At 34.4% G+C, this 20,026-nt stretch overlaps 1 protein-coding gene across 1 annotated transcript in view; it reads left to right on the top strand.

The window, feature by feature from the left end:
* Positions 1 to 20,026, top strand: part of GRAMD1C (GRAM domain containing 1C) — a 132,052-nt gene that overhangs the window by 104,995 nt on the left and 7,031 nt on the right. The window contains exons 10-14 of the mRNA XM_044670087.1: positions 3,207 to 3,344; positions 12,082 to 12,200; positions 14,884 to 15,026; positions 15,493 to 15,596; positions 19,650 to 19,829. Coding sequence (XP_044526022.1) covers positions 3,207 to 3,344; positions 12,082 to 12,200; positions 14,884 to 15,026; positions 15,493 to 15,596; positions 19,650 to 19,829 — 684 coding nt within the window. The remainder of the gene's footprint in view (positions 1 to 3,206; positions 3,345 to 12,081; positions 12,201 to 14,883; positions 15,027 to 15,492; positions 15,597 to 19,649; positions 19,830 to 20,026) is intronic.

The following is a 20,026-nucleotide window of genomic DNA, read 5'->3' as shown; positions in this document are numbered from 1 at the left end:
TAATGGAGAAGAGAATATACAATCAACAAAGATATATATATCAGGATAAATTGGAAATAATCAAAAGAGAGAAGGCACTGGCATTAAGTGGGATCAGAAAGATGTCTTGGGATTTTATTTGGGCCTTGAAGGAAGCCAGAGAAGCCAGGCAATGCAGATAAGGAGGGAAAGAATTTCAGGAACTCTGATATATTTATGTCTTTCCATTTTTCTCTAAATTCTTCACATTTATTATTTCTTATGGTATAGTAACTTTCCATTAAATTCATGAACACAATTTTTATTTTAGCTGTTCTTCAGGTAGTGGCAATCTACTTTGCTTCTAATTCTTTGCTAACACACAAAATAAATGCTAATAGAAATATTTCATGTGATAGGGCCTTTCCTTCTCTTTTGGATCTTCTTAAGGTATATGCCCAGCAGTGGGATTTCTAAAACGCCTGTGAACATTTTGGTTATTTTCTTAACATAATTCCAAATTATTTTCTTGAATGAATGAATGCAACCAACAATGAATCAGTGCACCCATCTTTCTTTTCTTTTTTAAGTAAAACTTACTGTTTGTCTTAGAATCAACACTAAATATTGGTTCTAAGGAAAAAGAACAGTAAGGGCTAGTCAAATGGGATTAAGTGATTTTCCCAGGGTCAGAAAGATAGGAAGTGTCTGAGACCAGAGTTTTTATTTATTTATTTATTTGTTTGTTTGTTTGTTTTAGAGTACTTTCCCATAGTTAAATGATTGGTATTCTTTTTGTCCTCTCCTCCCTCCCCACTCCCAAAGCCAATGAGCAATTTAACTGGGTTTTACATGAATCATTGATCAAGATCGATATCCATATTATTATTTGCATTAGAGTGATCATTTAAAGCCTCCAAACCATGTGATTAAGGAAATTTTTTTCTTCTATGTTTCTACTCCCACAGTTCTTTCTTGAGGCCAGAGTTTTAACCAGGACCTCTTGCCTCCAAGCCAGGTGCTGAGCCATCTAGCTGCCTCTTGTACCCATCTTTCTGTATTCCAACACTGTCATGTTACACTGATGTATTAGTTTTGTTGAACTGCTTTGTTCCCCACCCCACCCCAATTCTCTTTATTTATTTCTTAGTTTATTTATTATCATAGGGTATAGCTCACATCATAGAGGAAAAGATTTTATTTTAAAATCTAAGTGATGAATACAAAAAAGCTTTAAAACAATTTTAAAAAGGAACTACTTTGTAAATACTTTGTGTTACTGATCTATGTACATATTATATTCCTGCAATGGAATGTAAGTTCCTTGAAAGACGGAACCACTTGATTTTTGTTTTTGTAGCCTCAGATTCTAGTACAGTGCCTTATACATCATAAGAGCTTAAGTTTCTAGATTGCAGTATATTGGATTAGTTGAAATATCTGCCAAAGGGATTCCTTTATGGTTATGTCTTCAAAGTTAATATTTCCTGAATTTCCTCACTTGTTATTCTATCCTTTTTTTCTCTCCTTATAGTCTACTTTCCACCAGAATCACTGTGAAACAAAGTTTTCATGTAATGAAAATTAAGTTATTTTTGTTTATGTTTTAATTGAGAAAAAAGACATGTGGGAGAGATACTAATATTTTGCTTAATATTTAACTTTTAGCTCTTTTGCTCACTCTTTCTCTTACTCTCTCTCATTCCTTAATGCTAGTTAAGTTCTTGTCCTCATTTTTTCTTCGTTATTTGGATTAAGTCACCATGTTGTATAATAGTCATCAAATTTTAGATACTAAGATTTTTGTACCATGACTTTTAAATATAATATCTTGGAATTCATATTAATAAGTAATTACTGAGCATATACTATGTTCCTAGATTTGAAAGAAGTTTTATGGAAAAGCATAATGGGCCTAGAAAATAAAGGGAGAATTATGTAAGGGTTGAATTGGGGTTTTGACAAAATAAGAGAGTTATAAATTCAATATTATGCTCGCCAAATTCAAAATATTATCCCTAAGATAGAAAAAACTGCTAGCAGCTTTTATTTATAATGAGGAAGAGAAAGAGTTAAAGTATGAAATGTAGGAGGGAAAGAGGTAATTAGTTGCCTAGCCTACCCTAAGTGCTAATCTGATAAAATTCAGCTTGCTTCTCTGACATAGCTCCAATTGTCATGAGGAAGTCTAAATGACTCACCAGCAAGCCAATGCAGGATCCAAGGAAAAGAATCTCTCCACAGAACTCATGCTGTGGGCAGTGTCCCACCTAAGCGCCAATGAGCAGAGAGGGCCTCTTCCTCCTCATAGAGCCACTAAGACAGGAATCTCTCCAAGCCAGAAGTTGTGGTGGTGTCTTCAGCCAGGGTCCCACCAACACAGCCTCCTCCAAAGCCAAAGCAGGAATCTCTGCAATCAATCTCTCCAGAAGCCAGGAAGGGAACGCCCTGTAACCAATCTCTTTAAACTCCAGGAAGGGAATGATCATGCTAGATTGGTATACCTCTTTTTTCCACATCACTTCCTGTCACTTCTTCTTCATAGAAATCAATGGCAGTCTTTCAATTTGCCTAACACTGCCCAAGGGGGTGGGGGGCAATGGCCTTTGGAGTTGTCACTTTTTCTAGTAAGTGACTTGTGAACTCTCATACTTAATGGTAAGTAGGGGTACTTTAAGTTCTTGATTTGATTAGCTAAAAATGAGCATGGGGAGAGTTAATCCTATCTTCATAGTAATTAAATAATTGGAAATGCCTAGGAAAGCTTTCTAGCCCTGGAAAGCAGTGTGAACAAATGCCTGGGAATGAGAATTGATGAGTTTGAGTGGTTTAGCTGAGACCATGTCTTTACAGCGAGATAAGAATAACTCCTGGGAAAATAATTGGAAAAGTATTTGAAACAAGTATATTTGCTGTAGTCTCTCATCTCTAGTTGGCAGCTTTGGATAGATACCCTGGAAAATTCATCTAAGGACCTTTTAGGGTGAAGGATTATTGGGCATTTGGTATAAGCCAAGTTTCATATTCCTACAACAATTAGATTTAATTGATTGAAAACATGGACCCCTATTTGCTTAGTTTAGCAATCCAAGATTTTCTAGTATGCTGACATATGCTGACCTTTGTACTAGATTTAAAACATTTAACTATTTAATAATACCTATTGGACTTTTATTGTGCAAACAAAACTTGAATTTCCTTTACCTCAATTTCTTTCTTTTATGTTTTCTTTTTTTCCATAGTTGAAGAAAATATTCCTGAGAGAGACCTCACTGGAAGACTTTTTATAAACCATGTTTTTCATATCAGTGCTGATAGAATGTTTGAATTGCTTTTCACCAGTTCGCGCTTCATGCAGAAATTTACCAATTCCAGGAATATAATAGGTTTGTTCATTTGTCTTTACCTAATAGTAAGTTTCAGGGAATTTCATTGTCAAATTTAGTGAGTTGAACTAGAAACATACCAGTATGACGATGATAAACGCATTCAGAGAGAAAGAAACACAATTGGATTTTAAGGATTGGGTAATAGCAAAATTGTTATTTAATCCCTGTCATTAAGTTCACAAATAGATTAATTGTTTTGCCAGTCAGGTTCTATACAGTAAGGCAGCCCTTTTGGGGATCATTTAACTCACATAGTTCAATAGGGTTCCATTGAGAAAAGTTATTATAATATATAATTTATGTTTATTTGTAAGGTTCCCTTTGATTATGTGTCATAGTTTCCTACATTGTTAAAAGTCTTAGGTGGCAGCATTATAAGGCTATGAACTATGATACCAAAATTATGTTGTGATTTTAAAATTACTTAGTAAACATATCATTAATAAGTGTCATAAAATATTCCTTGTTCAATAAGTGAAAACCTTGAATTTAAAGAAGCGAATTCGTTTTTCCAAAATCAGGGGTCCTTGGTGAAGATGTCATTCTATTCCATTTAATGACATATAGTAGCTTTTGTTCAGTCATTTGCGAGTTTCCCAAAAGAGCAATTATAATGCGTTTAAAAGCAATATTCAGTTTATCTGCTCTACTTATTTCTAGGAAAAGAAACTAAATGTATTTTTCTCATTTCATCATTCAGCATAGAGAAGCCAAGAGCTTTATATTTCATTGATTCTGATTGAATTTTGTAGTTATTCTAAGAAATGGGCTTTGGATTTTAAAGAAATAAAATGATTTTATTCATATTTTGTTCATTATTATATTTCTGTAGCTTAAGAATTTTGGAATAATTAAAGGAATATAAGTTTTTTCATTAAAATAATAAAATGAAACAATATTCTGTTTGAATGGACCCTTTTAAAGGTAATAAAAAGGGAACTCATTTATGTTTAGCTTGTAGTTTACAAACTGCTTTCTTGTAATAATTCTCTATAAGGTAAGTAATGAAATTATTAATGTTCTGATTTTATAGATAAGTATATGAGGTTAAATGTCTTGTGAGGTTAAATGTCATGTGAGGGGGTTACCTAGTGAGAATAAAAGAGCTGAAATTAGAACCTGATTCTTCTGATTCTCCCTGCAATTTCCTTTTCACAACATCATACTTTCTCTTGGGGTTGGAGTCCTGTAGAAACCTGGGTTCAGGTGCTGCCCCTCACACATACTAACTATGGCAATATTTGATCTCTCAATACCTTAGCAGACAGGTAGAGGGAGTTTCCACAACATAAATTCCCCATACTGAGGGAATTGCAGATCTAGATCATAATAAAAAAAATAAAAATAATCTTGAATTTTTTTCCCCATAGTTTTATTACTATCTATTCTCAATTGGAAAACTTTTCTAGGAGAACAAACATGATTGTTTTTCATTTACTAAGGTACTATTAGTTGATGGTACTTTACCACTTGATGGAGAAAGAGAAGCAAACTTGCTATTGTCTGACATATACCCTAGAGAGAGTATATTTCAGAGGGTTTAGAGAAAGGATATGTAAGCTCCAGTGACTCAGTACTCTGAAGGGATAGGTGGAAGAATTATATTTTGGTGAGGATGAGAATGATCAATGGGGCTTTATAGGGCACTAATTCAATAGTTCTGATTTTTTAAATGTATGGAAGATAGGACCAGGAGTAGATATTACAAAAGATTAATGGTATCAAGGATAGCCTAGAATGAGCTGAGCCTAGTGATGAATTCTAAACTAAAGAGAACAAAAAAGTGATTTTGTTGGTTTTTGGTTTGTTTTTTTTTTTTTAACTTGAGGGCAAATGGAAAACCAGAGACAGGATAGGACTATGATCAGGATAAATGGAAAGATGATATCAGATAATGGTGAAAATAATGAATTACCCAACTCTGATTTTGTTTCTGTTTACCACAAAGAAAACGTTTTTTAAACTTGAACTGATAGAACACAAATGTATAACAGGGAGCCAAGAGCTGAGATCAGGAAAGAGATAGAGAATATCTCACAGCCTTCAATGAGTACAGGCCACTAGGCATGAATGATCTGTGCCCTTAAAGCCCTGAATGAATTGGCAGATGTTGATTGCCCCCACCTTCAATGGCCTTGGAGGATCATGGAGGGAGTGGAAGGTGCCATAGGATTGTTAAAGGAGGGAAGAGAGCAGGATCTGAAAACTAGTGACAATTATCTAAAAAACATATTTCAAAGAATGCTTTGTGAGTATTTATAAAGGAAAGCCATGAGTTCTGAAAACCATAATAATTTGTCAAAATCAGATTATGCCAGATTAATCCCATTTCCTTTTTCTATAAAATAATAAGCCTCATAAGTCAGGGCATTGGACATTGTTATGCTTGTAGATAGTTCAGAGATGGAAGCTACTTAATGGTATGTAGTTAGGTAGATTCTGAATTGGTTAAATGTCTAGACCTGATAGGTTTATAGCAACTTAGGGATCTGGCATGGAACCTATGCTGTTTTTATCAATGCTATTTAATAGTTTCTGTCTTTTTTTTTTAAACCCTTACCTTCCATCTTAAAATCACTACTGAGTATTGGTTTTAGTGCAGAAGAGTGGTAAGGGCTAGGCAATGGGGCAAAAAGTGTTGCCCAGGGTCACACAGCGAGGAAGTATCTGAGACCAAATTTGAACCTAGGACCTCCCGTCTCTAGGCCTGGCTCTCAATCCACTGAGCCACCCAGCTGTCCCTAATAGTCTCTGACTTGAGGCAGCCAGGTGGTTATGGTGGATAGAGTGTAGGACCTGGAGAAAGGAAAACATAATTCAAATTTGGCTTCAGATACTTCTTAGCTTTATGCCCTTGGACAAGTCACGTATCCCCATTTGCCTCAGTTTCCTCATCTATAAAATGAGCTGGAGAAGGAAATGGCAAACCACTCCAGTATCTTTGCCAAGAAAATCCCAAATGGGGTCCACAACTGAAAATGACTGAATAATAAGAGGTTCTGCCATCACCATGCCTTGGCTGCCATGACTGGGACTGAGGGGTAGGGATGATGTCATAGTGCTGGGAATGCTACGCCAAAGCACAGACCTACCCACCAGGGTCCAGAGTTTCTCCTCAGATGTCAGTGTTTCATTTTAGTGCTAACAGATCTGGCTGCCTCCTTTTAGAGACCTTTAGTCTCATATACAGTTCAGATCTGTAATTGCTGGACCCAATTAATTCATCCTTAGGACTTAAATCAGTCATGTTTGTACCTGTCAAAGAGAAGAAAAGGTTTAAAATCTTGGTTCTGCTGCTTACTGTCTATATAACCTTGGAAAGTTCCTTTTTTTCATTTTTCTCATCTATAAAATGAAAGCATTGGGTTAGAAGGTCTCTGGTGAGCTTTATAACTCTAAATTGATCATCCTGCATATTATAATAGTGACATACTGTAACTGTACATTATATAACTATTATGTATGTAATAATGCATTATATAATAATTATAATTAAAGTTTCAAACTAAGGCCATTCCTTATTTGTTAGCCTTTTCAACTTGACCAAACTCTCATAACCATGGCACATGAATCCAAATTAAAAAGAATCACTAACTCATTGACCCACAGAAACATAATTTAAAAAGACCTCAAAGGGTTGGAAGGGCAGATTAGAATCTAATTTAATTAAATTTAGAAATTATTATAACAAAATAAATATAAGAAATAAATAAAATAAAAATAAAGAAATTTAATTTAATAAGGGGAAACGAAGTTCTATACTGAGTTCAGAATGTTGTGGGAAAGGCATAAATAGATAAAGAATTCCTATAAAGACAATTGAAGGGTTTTAGTGACCTGCAAACTCATTATGAATCAGTAGTATGGCATGGCAACCAAACACAACTACCAGGAGCATTCTCCTTGACCCCATGAATATCTTCTCAAGAAGGAAGGGGTGGTGAATATTTTGTTGGGTCATGCTCTGATCAGTTCATATTCCCAGAAAGGGTCAGTTTTGGTCATCCTTTTTTAGTTAAGACATTGAAAAGCTTGAGCCAATTTAGAAGAGGATGACTAGGATAACAAAAGAACTGGAAACTGTGCTCCATGAGGATCTATTAAAAGATCTTATTCTGCAAAGGGATCCATGATTGGTTTTTCAGTGACAGTTTTGATACCTTGGTTTTAATTTTTTAAAATTTCTTTTTAGTATTAAATGAAACTTACAAATCATTACAGAGCATCTTTATATGCTTAACATACAAAGAACTGGAAAAGCGGATATACAGAAAGCCATAATTCTCTGGTAGTTATGGCTTGTGGTTTGTTTGTTTGTTTGTTTTCATTTAAGGATATATCAAATTTAAGCTAGTAGTTCCAAAAAGACTCTTGTATCTATGCCCTCTTCTGCTCTCTTTTGTGTATTTTTGTTATGTTTCATTGATCTTTTCCTTTTTTTTTTTTTTTTTTTTTGCTATCACTACTCTTTAATTCTTTCATAGTGATTTTGCTATGACTATTCTCTTCCTAAATTAAAACTCTCTCCTAACAAATAAGTATAGTGATGGAAAACAAATCCCTATGTTGGCTGTGTCTTTAATATGTATGTTTTGTTTTGTTCCTTTAATACATCACCTCTCTATTTAGAAGTAGAAAATATAATTCATCATCTATCTTTTGGAGTTGTGATTGGTCATTGCATTGATCAGAATTCTTAAGTCTTTCCAAGTTGTTTTGCTTTATAATAGTGTAGCTGAATAAATTGTTTTCTGGACTCTATTAATTTCACATTGCTTTAAGTCATACAAGTCTTCCTAGGTTTTTCTGAATCCATCCCTTCCATCCTTTAATATAAAGCAGTGATTCCCAAAGTGGGCGCTACCGCCCCCTGGTGGGTACTGCAGCAATCCAGTAGAACGGTGATGGCCACACTTTTTTTGTATTACATTCTATTCTGAGTTCAATAAATAGTTTCATAATTTCCAGGGGGCGCTAAGTGATATTTTTTCTGGAAAGGGGGTGGTAGGCCAAAAAAGTTTGGGAACCACTGATATAAAGTATAATAATATTCCATTACATTTATATATTATAATTTATTCAGCCATTCCCCAACTGATAAGTATCCATTTTATTTCCATTTCTTTGCTACAATGAAAAAGTGTTTCTATAAATATTTTTATGTGTGTGGGTTCTTTCCCTCTTTCTTTGTTTTCTTTGGGGATCTATACTAGTATAGATTAGGTCACTAATTGGTATAACTAGGGAACAGGTAATTTTGGTAGGCATAGTTCCCATTTGCTTTCTAGGATAGTTGGACCACTTCAGACCTCCACCAACAGTGCATTCGTGTGCTTCTCCTCTAACAACCCAACCCCTCTCCCTCAATTTTCATTTTCTATTTTTGTCATCTTTGTCAGATAGAGATGAGGAGGAACTTCAAAAAAAAGTTGTTCTGATTGGCATTTCTTTTGTTAATGATCTGAAACTTTTTTCACATGGTTGTTTATAACGCTCTTTTTGTTTTGACAATTTTTTGTCAATATTCCTTGGCTAGTTATCTATTACTAATATTTCAAATCCCTGTATAACTAGGATAGTAGACATTGCAGACTATCAGGATATTAAATTTACTTTAGGATATTTCCTAGTTGTGTTTCCTTTCTAGTAATTATATTGCTGCTACTGCTGCTGCTACTGCTGCTGCTGCTGCTGCTGCTGTGTGTGTGTGTGTGTGTGTGTAGAAGATTTTCAGTTTTTTGCAATCAAAATTGTTCACTTTATTGCCTTTGATCCTCTCTGTTCCTTTTTTTTTTTTAATCAAAAACTCATATCTGCCATTGTAAAAAGTTCTTTCTCTTTCATGGCTCTCTACTGTGTTTATGATATAACCTTTTGTATCCAGGTTATGTGTTTCTTTAGAGTGTAAAATGTTGGTTTATAGTTTCGTTCCTAGTGGACCAAATTTTTTAAGGAATAATGAAGTGTTCTCATTCTGTCTCATGAAACTAGACACATTTACACAGCTTAAAAGTAGCAGAAGGAAGAGTATAAAAGAAAGTGGACAAAAGGATCAACTTTTAAATTTAATTTTACAAAAAATATTAAGAGAATAGAATTTTGAAGTCAAAATATGACAGAAAAAATTGCACATATAAGAATAGGTGACTAAGAACTATTCCTCAAAAGATACGTGGACAAAAGACATAGTTTTCAAAAGAATTATAAGTCATCAACAATAAAAATTTCTAATAAATGAGAGGAATGCAAATTGACACAACTCTCAGATTTCAATTTACATCTTTTTAAATTAGAAAAGATGATAAAAGTTACAGATAGTGTTGGAGGAGCTATGAAAAGACAGACATGCTAAAATACTGTTGGTGGAACTGTGAACTGGGCCAATTACTAAACAATTTAGAATTATGTAAGAAAAATTATTAAAGCATTCTTACCTTTTGACCTAATGAGCTAAAGAAAGAGCAAGAACTCTGAAAAAGTCAAATACAGAATGGCCCCACATTTCCCAAAATATTCATAGCTACATGTTCTTGTGGTAGCAAAAAAACAAAACAAAAAAAAACAAAAAAAAAAAAAATGAAGGTAGGTGACCATTGATTGAAGATTAGATGAACAAATTGTGGTATATGAAAAATTGCTATATAGTTAGAAATGAACATGAAAGATACATGGGAATACAGATGATGCTGAATAAGACACATAATAACTACGACATCTGTTTGGGTAGATGATGAAACATATCTTCTACTTCTTGTTAGAGGTGAGAAATGATGGGGGATGTCCAAAAGTATAAATCAGTTAAGAGGCATTTAGTAAGTGCACATTTTCTATTGTGTCAGCCATAGCAATGATACAAAGAAAGGCAGAACTAGCTCCTTCCTTCAAGGCTTTATATTCTAATGGGAGAGATCCCACCCACATAACTAGCTATGTACAAGAAGTATGCACAGAATAAATGAGGGTAATCTCAGGGGAGAAAGCATTGGAGTGAGGAGACCAGGCAGCACCTCCTGGGAAGGGGGGATTTGAGTTGAGTTTTGATGGAAGCCAGTGGGCAGAAGCGAGGGGACAGAGCACTCCATCCATGTACAGGCAGGGAGATGGTAGATGGAAGGTTTTGAGTTACCGAAAGCAGGCCAGTGTCACTGCACCTTAGAGTATATAAAGGGCAGGAAAGCCCAAGAATCCTGGAAAAGTCTTTCCCAGCCAAAGAAAAGAATTTATTCTGTTTCGTGAAGGTCCTTGAAAGCCACTGAAACTCATTGAGCAGGAGGTGGTGATGGAGGCACAGGCTCTAGAAACATTATCCTGGCAGGGGAGTGGAGGATGGATAGGAATCAGGGCAGCTGTTAGCAGGAAGACCAGTTAGAAAGTTATTGTGCTAATCAAGGCAAAAGGCAGTGATGAAGCTCTGATAGCTATATGAGTGCAGAGAAGAGAATGCATACAAGAGATGTTGAAGATCAAAACTGCATAAGGCCTGGCAACTGATGGGAGGTATGGATTGAGTGAGAGGAGGTGAGAACTCATTGGGTATTACCGTGGGGGACTGAGAGAGAATAGTGCCTAGGACAGTAATTGACAAGTTCTGTATCATTTGGTTTCACTGAATCGCTTTTATTTGTTGCATGGGAGGATATTATTGAGAAGGACAGAGGGAGGGCTAGAGATCTTGACATAATGTCTGTAGTATTTTAAAAAAGGCAACAATAAGGCTTTTTTTAAAATTAAGTTTTTATTTATTTTGTTGCATTTTGAGGTCCAAGTTTTCTCCCTTCCTTCCAATTCCACATGAGAGAAGGCCAACATTTGATACAGATATATATATATATATATCTGTATGTATGTATGTAATACATATTCCTATATGTCAATTCTTAACTCTGGAGGTAGAAGTAATTTTCCTTCATAGTTGATTTGAATGATCATATTTACTCAGAATTATTTATTCACAATTACTCTGAACAATATTGCTTTTACTGTACACATTCTTCTCTTAGTTGTACTTGTTTCACTCTGCAGTATTTTATGCAGATCTTTCCATATTTTTCTATTACTATCACATACCACAACTTATTCAGCCATTCTCCAGTAGATGGACATTCCATTACTTTCCAGTTCTTTGCCACCACAAAAAGAGCTACTATAAATATTTTAGAACATATAGATTATTTTTGTTTTTCCCTGATTGTTTTGACAAATAGACCAAATAGTGGTGTTGCTGGTCAAAGGGTATGTATAGTTTTATAACCCTTTGGGGCATAATTCCAAATTGCTCTTCAAAAGGTTGGAAACATTTTGCTTTTTAAAGAAAGTCAGGTAGTAAACATGCCTACTCTGTCCAAAGCAATTTTATATTTGTTAAATGCCAAGTTTATAAAGCATGTAAAAATTAGTAACAGCCATTAGAATATTTTAAAATTGCAAAACAATTTTCATTCAGGTTCTTCTTTTCCTTTTTCTTTTTTAAAACCTTTACCTTCTGTCTTAGAATCAGTGTTGAGTATCATTTCTATAGGAAAAGAGCAGTAAGGGATAGGCAATTGGGGTTAAGTGAATTGGCCAGGGTCACATAGCTAGGAAGTGTCTGAGGTCAGATTTGAACCCAGAATCTCCCCTCTCCAGGCCTGGTACTCTCTCTACTTGGTCCACTAGCTACTTCAAATTTTCATTCGTTTTTGGAGTTTCATAATACTTATTTCTGAATCTATTTATATATGTTTTCTGTGTTTAGATGTAGTTTCTACCCCTTGGAATGTTGAAACTGATGGTGATCAGCTAAGAACTATGACATACACTATAGTTCTCAACAATCCGCTGACTGGAAAGTTCACCTCAGCCACTGAAAAACAGGTATAGTATACTTGATTATTCAGTATTTCAAGAGAATTGTGGGTGTAGAGAAGTGGTAAAATAATGTGCTGCGGTCATTTATGGTAAATCATCAACCTTTGGGACTATTTTGTTCTAAGAATTCTCTATGCATCTTGAATGTAAAATGTTGTATTTGCTCTTAGATGCTGTTGCCATCAGTGGTTTTCCTTAATTCTCTTTGTCTTCAATTGTGGTGGGGAGGTGGTATTAAAAAAATGTTTGCCGTGTAAAAGCAAAAGGCAACATAGTAGGAGTTTAATAATTGCTTGCTAATTATGATTGTGTATTAAACTTGTAGAATTCCAAGCCTCAAGTTTACTTTAAAATTAGATATTGCAGCCTGTATTATATTTAAGTTATACGTAAACCTCAGATAATTAAAAATTCAGTTAATTTTATGGTTCCAGAATATATCAGAAATACTTTGGAGGCCCCCTCAGGATGATGATGATAACAATAATAATGTTACTACTATTACTATTACTACTAACTATACCATTTATGTAACTATGGGGTTTCCAAAGCACTTTATAAATATCTCATTTGATACAACAATTCTGGGAGATAGGTAATATTATTGCCCTCATTTTACAGATGAGGAAAGTGAGGCAGAAGAGTTTGAGTGACTTGACTAGGGTCACATAGCTAGGAAGTGTCTGAAGGCTGATCTTGAACTCATTTTCCTGTCTGATATTCTATCCAGAGCCACCTCACTGCCATTAGGCTGTCTTGTTTTGTTTTGTTTTATTATTTTAAATCCTTATGTTCTGTCTTAGTATCAATTTTCTGACAGAAGAGCATCAAGGACTAGGCAATCTGAGTTAAATGACTTGCCCAGAGTCATACAGCTAGGAAGTATCTGAGACCGGATTTGAACCCAGGTCTGACTGACTCCACGAATGCCACTCTATCCACTGTATGCTTCCTCCTCTAAGCTGTCTTTCAAGGATCACCAAATCTTAGAGTTGTGAAGAACCTTAGAGCTTACCCATTTCAGCTACTATCTTAAGTGACTGCTAAAGTTCCCAGCCCAAGAGGGTATCAAAAGTGGCATAAAAATAGTTTCAGGGAGTCAGGTAGCCAAGTGCCTGCAATAACAAGGGTGGAAGGAGTTGGCTTTTCAAAATCAGGTTTGGGTTCTTTAAATGTTCTTTCTCTATAGCCAGCAAGTGAACCAGGTCTTTTCCAGTGGTATTAGTGTACTTTGAACCATCTATGCAGAATTAATTGTACAGTGGATGTATTCATCTGCACACAGACAGAAGAGACCTTTCCAAATTCACATTAATTTCTGCTATCCTGTTAGTGGTTTTATTCTCCAACGAATCACTAAAAAATTTTATTAAGTGACTTCTATGCACTAGGCAGTGAGGATACCCTGGAAAACAATATGGTTCTTGCCTGTAAAGTTTTCAGTCTAGTCTGGGGATATCATTGTCCACAAGTAATTTTAATATGATAATATGATTGTGACATATGCAATGTGTGTCATTGTAAAAAGTCTGTGGGCAACATGCATATTTTAGAAAGCGAATTTTCTCTTTTTTTCTCTCGTAGTTAAGTATGAGTGGAGTAAGGGGACATTTGCCAATGACTAAGTGGCATGCAGATGTGTGGTTCAGATTAGGAGAGCTTGTCAAACAATTTCTTTTATGAATTGGAGTTTTGAAAACCTACTTGCCAGTTTGAGACTAGGTTAAGTGAAAGTAGTTTTCTTTTTCTTTAGGTCAGACAAAGGGTTAAATTTTGAAAGTAAAGTTCTTGCTTTCTTAAATTGACTGAATTTTTTTCACTGCCAAGTTGGAACATTTGAAATAATGTAAACAGTTATTGACGTGAAAGATAATTACAATTCAAACTTAGCACTTTAATGTTTATAAAACATTTTACATGTAAGGTGGGTTCTTTTGGTATTATTGTATTGGCTTTCCAATTGAGGAAACTGAGGCTCCAAGAGTTTAAGTGACTTGCTCATAGTCACACACTTAATATGAAGGGAGAAGCAGGTTTTGAAAATAGCTTTTCCTGGTTTCAAGGCCATATCTAACCGTACTACATTGCAATGATTAAATCATAAAACATGATAAAACTTTTTTTTTTAATCCTTACCATCTGTCTTAGAATCAATACTGTATATTGGTTCCAAGGCAGAAGAGCTGTAAGGGCTAGGCAATAGGGTTTAAGTGACTTGTCCAGGGTCACACAGCTAGGAAGTATCTGAGGTCAAATTTGAACCTAGGATCTGTTCTCTAGATCTGGCTCTCAATCCACTGAACTACCCAGCTGCCTCCTGATAAAAACTTTTCACAAGAAGACAGGACAAGTTACTTGGACACATTTCATTTTGTTGAAATGAATCATTTTTTTTGGAGATGGATTTGAATAAAACTTTTCTGACCATTTGCAAATAGTGCCTATTGCATTTTTCCAAAAATGGGTCAGAACATATATATTCTGTAAGTCATGAGAAAACTGTTAAATGTCTTTTTCATATTTTTTAATTAGGAGTATCTTTCTCAGAAATTAATGTGAATTTCTTCACCATCAATTAACAAATGATTGTTGGAACTGGGGTTTTTAAAAATATAGCCTCTCGAATGAGTAATACCAAGAGATATATATATATAATGTCCACTAATTTTATTTTGCTTTATTTTGACAGATACTATATAAAGAAAGTCAGGAAGCTCGATTTTACTTAGTAGATTCAGAAGTTCTGACACACGATGTTCCCTACCATGATTATTTCTACACTTTGAATAGATACTGCATCACACGTTCTTCAAAACAAAAATGCAGGCTACGGTAAGCCACAGCAAAGGAAAAGTGAAAAATATTAAAGCATTAGACACAGAGGACAAAGCCTTCATGTGCTTTGCCCTGTCATGCCTAATTACTGTATCTATTTTCAACCAATTTATTTCCATTAAGCCTTCTTTAAAAGCTTCTGAGAAATGTGTATTTCATTTTTTTGTTTCAGCATGTTGATTTTTAGCTTATGAAAAAGGCTAGAAAGATTGAGGAAGTAATATAACTAGAAAAAGAGAACTGGTAAAGAATAACATTGTATGTTTTGAAGGTGATAGCTTTGTCGCTGGGTTTTCTTAATAGTTCTCTCTTGAATACATATTTATATGTGTCTAATATAATATGAATCCTGGACATTTGCTTTTTTATAATAAAGCTTTTTTATTTGATAGTTATTTTATACATTGTCATAACTCTCTGCACCATTCAATTCATGATCTTTTTTTCATTTATTCCCTATTAGAGTTTCTTCAGATGTAAAGTATAGAAAACAACCTTGGGGCCTTGTAAAAGCTTTAATTGAAAAGAATTCTTGGGGTTCATTGGAAGACTATTTCAAACAACTTGGTTTGTATATTATTTGATTTACATAGTTTCTGAAAATTTGATTATGTTTGAAAATATTCTAAAAATATAATGTGTATGTTTTACTACTGACAGATTTTCTTATTGAGTTGTGGTTGTCAGGGTTGAATATAAGATTTAGTGAGAATGACTCCTGTTGGAATGCTGTCAACTATCCCTGCTAGCCCAAATATTGGAGAACCCTAAAGGAAACCTGCCATTCTCAGGTTTTGTTGAACCACTTACCAACACTCATTGTATGTGCATATAGACGGAATCAAATTCTTCATCACGTCCTGTGATGTTTACATGCTTTATATCCTAATATATTGGGAGATAATTCATTTAATCATGAAAAATTGATGGTCAGTTAATTCAGCATTACTTAAGAGTTTACTATCTAACTTGAATGTTATTTAGTTTCATCAACTTTTTGACAATTCAATAAACAATTATTAAGCAAAGTGCTGTTAGATGACAAATAAAAACTGACATAGCTCCTGCCTTTAAAGAGCTTACATCCAGTGGTGGTTCAGTAGAATAAATTAGGTACAAAATACATAGTACTAATTTAATGTTTTACTATTTTTAATATATAATATAATATATAATAAAATAATAATGTTTTACCAATTTTTATTAAATTACTAAGGTAATTTAGTGTTTGATAGATCCAGTGATCCAAGTCTGTACCCCAAAGAGATTTAAAAAAAAGGGAAAAGGACCTATTTGTACAAAAATATTTATAGCAACTCTTTGTGGTGTAGAAGAATTGGAATTTAAGGGGTTGGTCATCATTTGGATAATGACTGAACAAGTTGTGGTATATGATTGTAATGGAATGCTATTGTGCTATAAGAAATGATGAGCAGGATAATTTCATAAAAAACTGAAAAGATTTACATGAACTGATGAAAAGTGAAGTGAGCAGAACCAGGAGAACATTGTTACACAGTTAACAGCAATAGTGCATATTGAAAAATTATGAATAGCTTAGCTATACTCAACAATACAGTGATCCAAGACAATTTCAAAGGACTCATAATGAAAAATACCATCTATATTCAGGAAAATAACTGATGGGGAGGGAACTAGTGTGCCAGATCTGCTCTTCCTGTATTTTGACTTCTTGCTAGAAGACTAGCAAAAGCATATACCTTATTGAAGGAAGTATATTATTAGTTTTTTAGCATTAATTAAAAAAATTTGTGTTCCAAATTCTCTTGCTCTTTTCTATTCCCCTTCAATCCCTTCTACCCCTTTCTGATACAGATAAAATAAAATAAAATCTGATACAGGTTTTATATGTGCAATCATGTAAAGCATTTTTTTGTATTAGTCATTTTATGGAAGAGATCTCCCAACAAAAGTAAAAAAGGAAGTGAAACATAATGTTTTGTGCATCATTCAGACTGAAGGAAGTATATTGTTTATATGTATACTGCTTATATGTATATAGCTATATACATATAGTGTTTATATGTATATAGCATACAAGGATTCTCTAATATCGAGGTTAGGTATCTAGATTGTCCAGTAAGACACCTGGAAATCAAAGATTCCACCCCAAAGTGTACATCTTTCTGTGATCCTACCCCCAGATTACAGCCATTGTTAGAAATAATGATTTTTAGAATTTTCTTCTAATTATTGTATTTTCAATCAGTTTGCCCCAACTTATTCTATTTATATACAATAAACTTCCTAAGAAACACTCTGTTGATTGGGGTTGGGGGGGGGTGCTGATGGAGTCAGAATATAGATTAATTCATACTATATTTCATTTTACTTGTTTTTTTGTTTGAGTTCTTTTCCACAAAATGACTAATATGGGAAAATGTTTTATATGATCACATATGTAAAATCTATCACAGAGTGCCTACCCTTTTGAAAGAGAGGAGAGAATTTGGAACTAAAAGGCTTTTTTTTTAACTTCCATATTTTTAATTAAAATTTTTTTTTTAGAAAAATTTTCCATGGTTACATGATTCATGTTTTTACTTTCTCCTTTGCCCCCCCTCTTATCCCCCTCCCCCATAGTTGACACACATTTCCACTGGTTTTAACATGTGTCATTGATCAAGAACTATTTCCATATTACTGAGAGTTGCATTGGTGTGGTAGTTTTGAGTCTACATCCCCAATCATGTCCTCATCAACCCATGTGTTCAAGCAGTTGTTTTTCTTCTGTTGTTTTCACTCCTGCAGTTCTTCCTCTGAATGTGGGTAGCATCCTTTTCCATAAATTCCTCAGAATTGTCCTGGATCATTGCATTACTGCCAGTACAGAAGTCCATTACATTTGATTTTACCACAGTATATCAGTCTCTGTGTACAGTGTTCTTCTGGCTCTCCTCCTTTCACTCTGCATCAATTCCTGGAGGTCTTTGCAGTTCACATGGAATTCCTCCAGTTTATTATTCCTTTGAGCACAATAGTATTCCATCACCAGCATATACCACAATTTCTTCAGTCATTCCTCAATTGAAGGGCATACCCTTATTTTCCAATTTTTTACCACCACAAAAAGTGCAGCTATAAATATTTTTGTACATGTCTTTTTATTTATGATCTTTTTGGGGTACAAACTCAGCAATGCTATGGCTGGATCGAAGGGCAGGCAGCTCTTTGAAGCTCTTTGGGCATAGTTTCAAATTGTCATCCAGAATGGTTGGATTAATTCACACCTCCACCAGCAATGCATTAATGCCCCAATTTGGCCACATCCTCTCCAACATTCATTACTCTCCCCTGCTATCATTTTAGCCAATCTGCTAGGTGTGAGGTGGTACCTCAAAGTTGTTTTTGATTTGCATTTCTCTAATTATTAGAGATTTAGAACACTTTCTCATGTGCTTATTTAAAGGCTTTTTTAAATTGAAACTTAAAAATTGTTTTTACAGGCAATTGGGGGAAAAACAAAACATTTATAATTTTTTTAAGATTATATTCTACTAGAATGAGGGGGAAAGGAATAATATACATGTTAAGTTATAAAAAGTGCAAAGGAAAGAGCAAGACACTAATAAAATTTGAGATGGTAGAGGACATTTTTAGTTGAGGTCACCATAATTGAGGGGGTGGCCTATGAATTGATCCTTGAAGGAAAGAAAAAAGGATTCTGACAAAGATGAAGAAGGAATGCATTTTAGAAATGTGGGATTGCTTCTGTGAATGCTTGGAAGTGAGAGATAGCATGTTAAGTCTGAGGGGAATGGCTCTTACTCTTAAATTTTACTCAGTTCCCTATATATTTTAGAAAATAGGCCTTAGAAAAACTTGCTGCAAAGATTTTTTTTTCCTAGTTTCCTACTTTTTTCTAATTTTAGTTGTATTGGTTTTGTTTGTGCGAGAGCTTTTTAATTTAATGTGATCAAAATTATCCATTTTACCTGTTGTGGATCTCCTTATCTTTTCTTTGGTCATAAATTCTTTCTATATCTGTGGATCTGACAGGTAAAATTTTCCATGCTCACCTAATTATGTCTAAATCATGTACCCATGATAAGCTGATCTTGGTATACTGTGTGAGATGTTGGTCTATGCTTAGTTTCTGCCAGATTACTTTCCAGTTTTCTGAAGAGCTTTTGCCAAAGAATGAGTTTTTATGCCTGGGTAGCAGAACATTTGTAATCTAATTAGGTACCATTACTTATTTAAGAAAATATTCTGTTTACCCAGAATAAGTGGACAACTTTTTATTTCCATGACTGGCTTATAGCTCCCTTAGTACTTAAAATAGCAGTATGGTGAACATGCACTAATGAACAACATTATTTATTGATAACAGCTTATTCTTGCTAGAATGGATCATTGTGGGGTATTGTATTTTTTAAAGTTATTTGTTTAAAGGAAAGACTGAATCCAATATTGGGAACATAAGGAAAAGTTCATGGAAATTGTCATATGTCACTTATTGTGCTCTTTGTTACAGACTAGGAAAAGAGTTTCTGTTGTTTTCCAAGATCCTTCTCCTAAATTATAGGTTAGTTCTTTAAACTCCTATCTGCTAATAGAAAGAAAAGGACCCTGGTTCTTTTTCTCCCTCCTTTCCAGAATCAGATCTGTTAATGGAGGAATCTTTGCCAAAGCAGTCTATTGAAGATCCTGTAAAACCCAGTGGCTTACGGAGGAGAAGACGGCCATGTAATCGAAATATGGCAGAAATGCTTCCTAAACACTCTTCTCCACGCCCCCCAGGGACCATAGGCCTGGACTCCAAGGGAGACAATAAAGGTAGGTATTCCCTGGCCAGAAATCTTATGTTTTGTTGTAAGAGGCAAAAGGTACCTCTTGAAGCTCTTTTATATTACATCAAATGATGTAACACAATTATTAAACAAATTCATCATTTTATAGGTTTGTTAATTCCCAATTTAAATATATATTACCTAGCATAAGAGAGTAAATTTACAGAATTGATGTTGAGCTTT

The sequence above is a fragment of the Gracilinanus agilis genome, chromosome 3 (assembly GCF_016433145.1).
Source record: "Gracilinanus agilis isolate LMUSP501 chromosome 3, AgileGrace, whole genome shotgun sequence".
Taxonomy (NCBI): domain Eukaryota; kingdom Metazoa; phylum Chordata; class Mammalia; order Didelphimorphia; family Didelphidae; genus Gracilinanus; species Gracilinanus agilis.
This window is presented reverse-complemented; position numbering and strand designations above follow the sequence as displayed.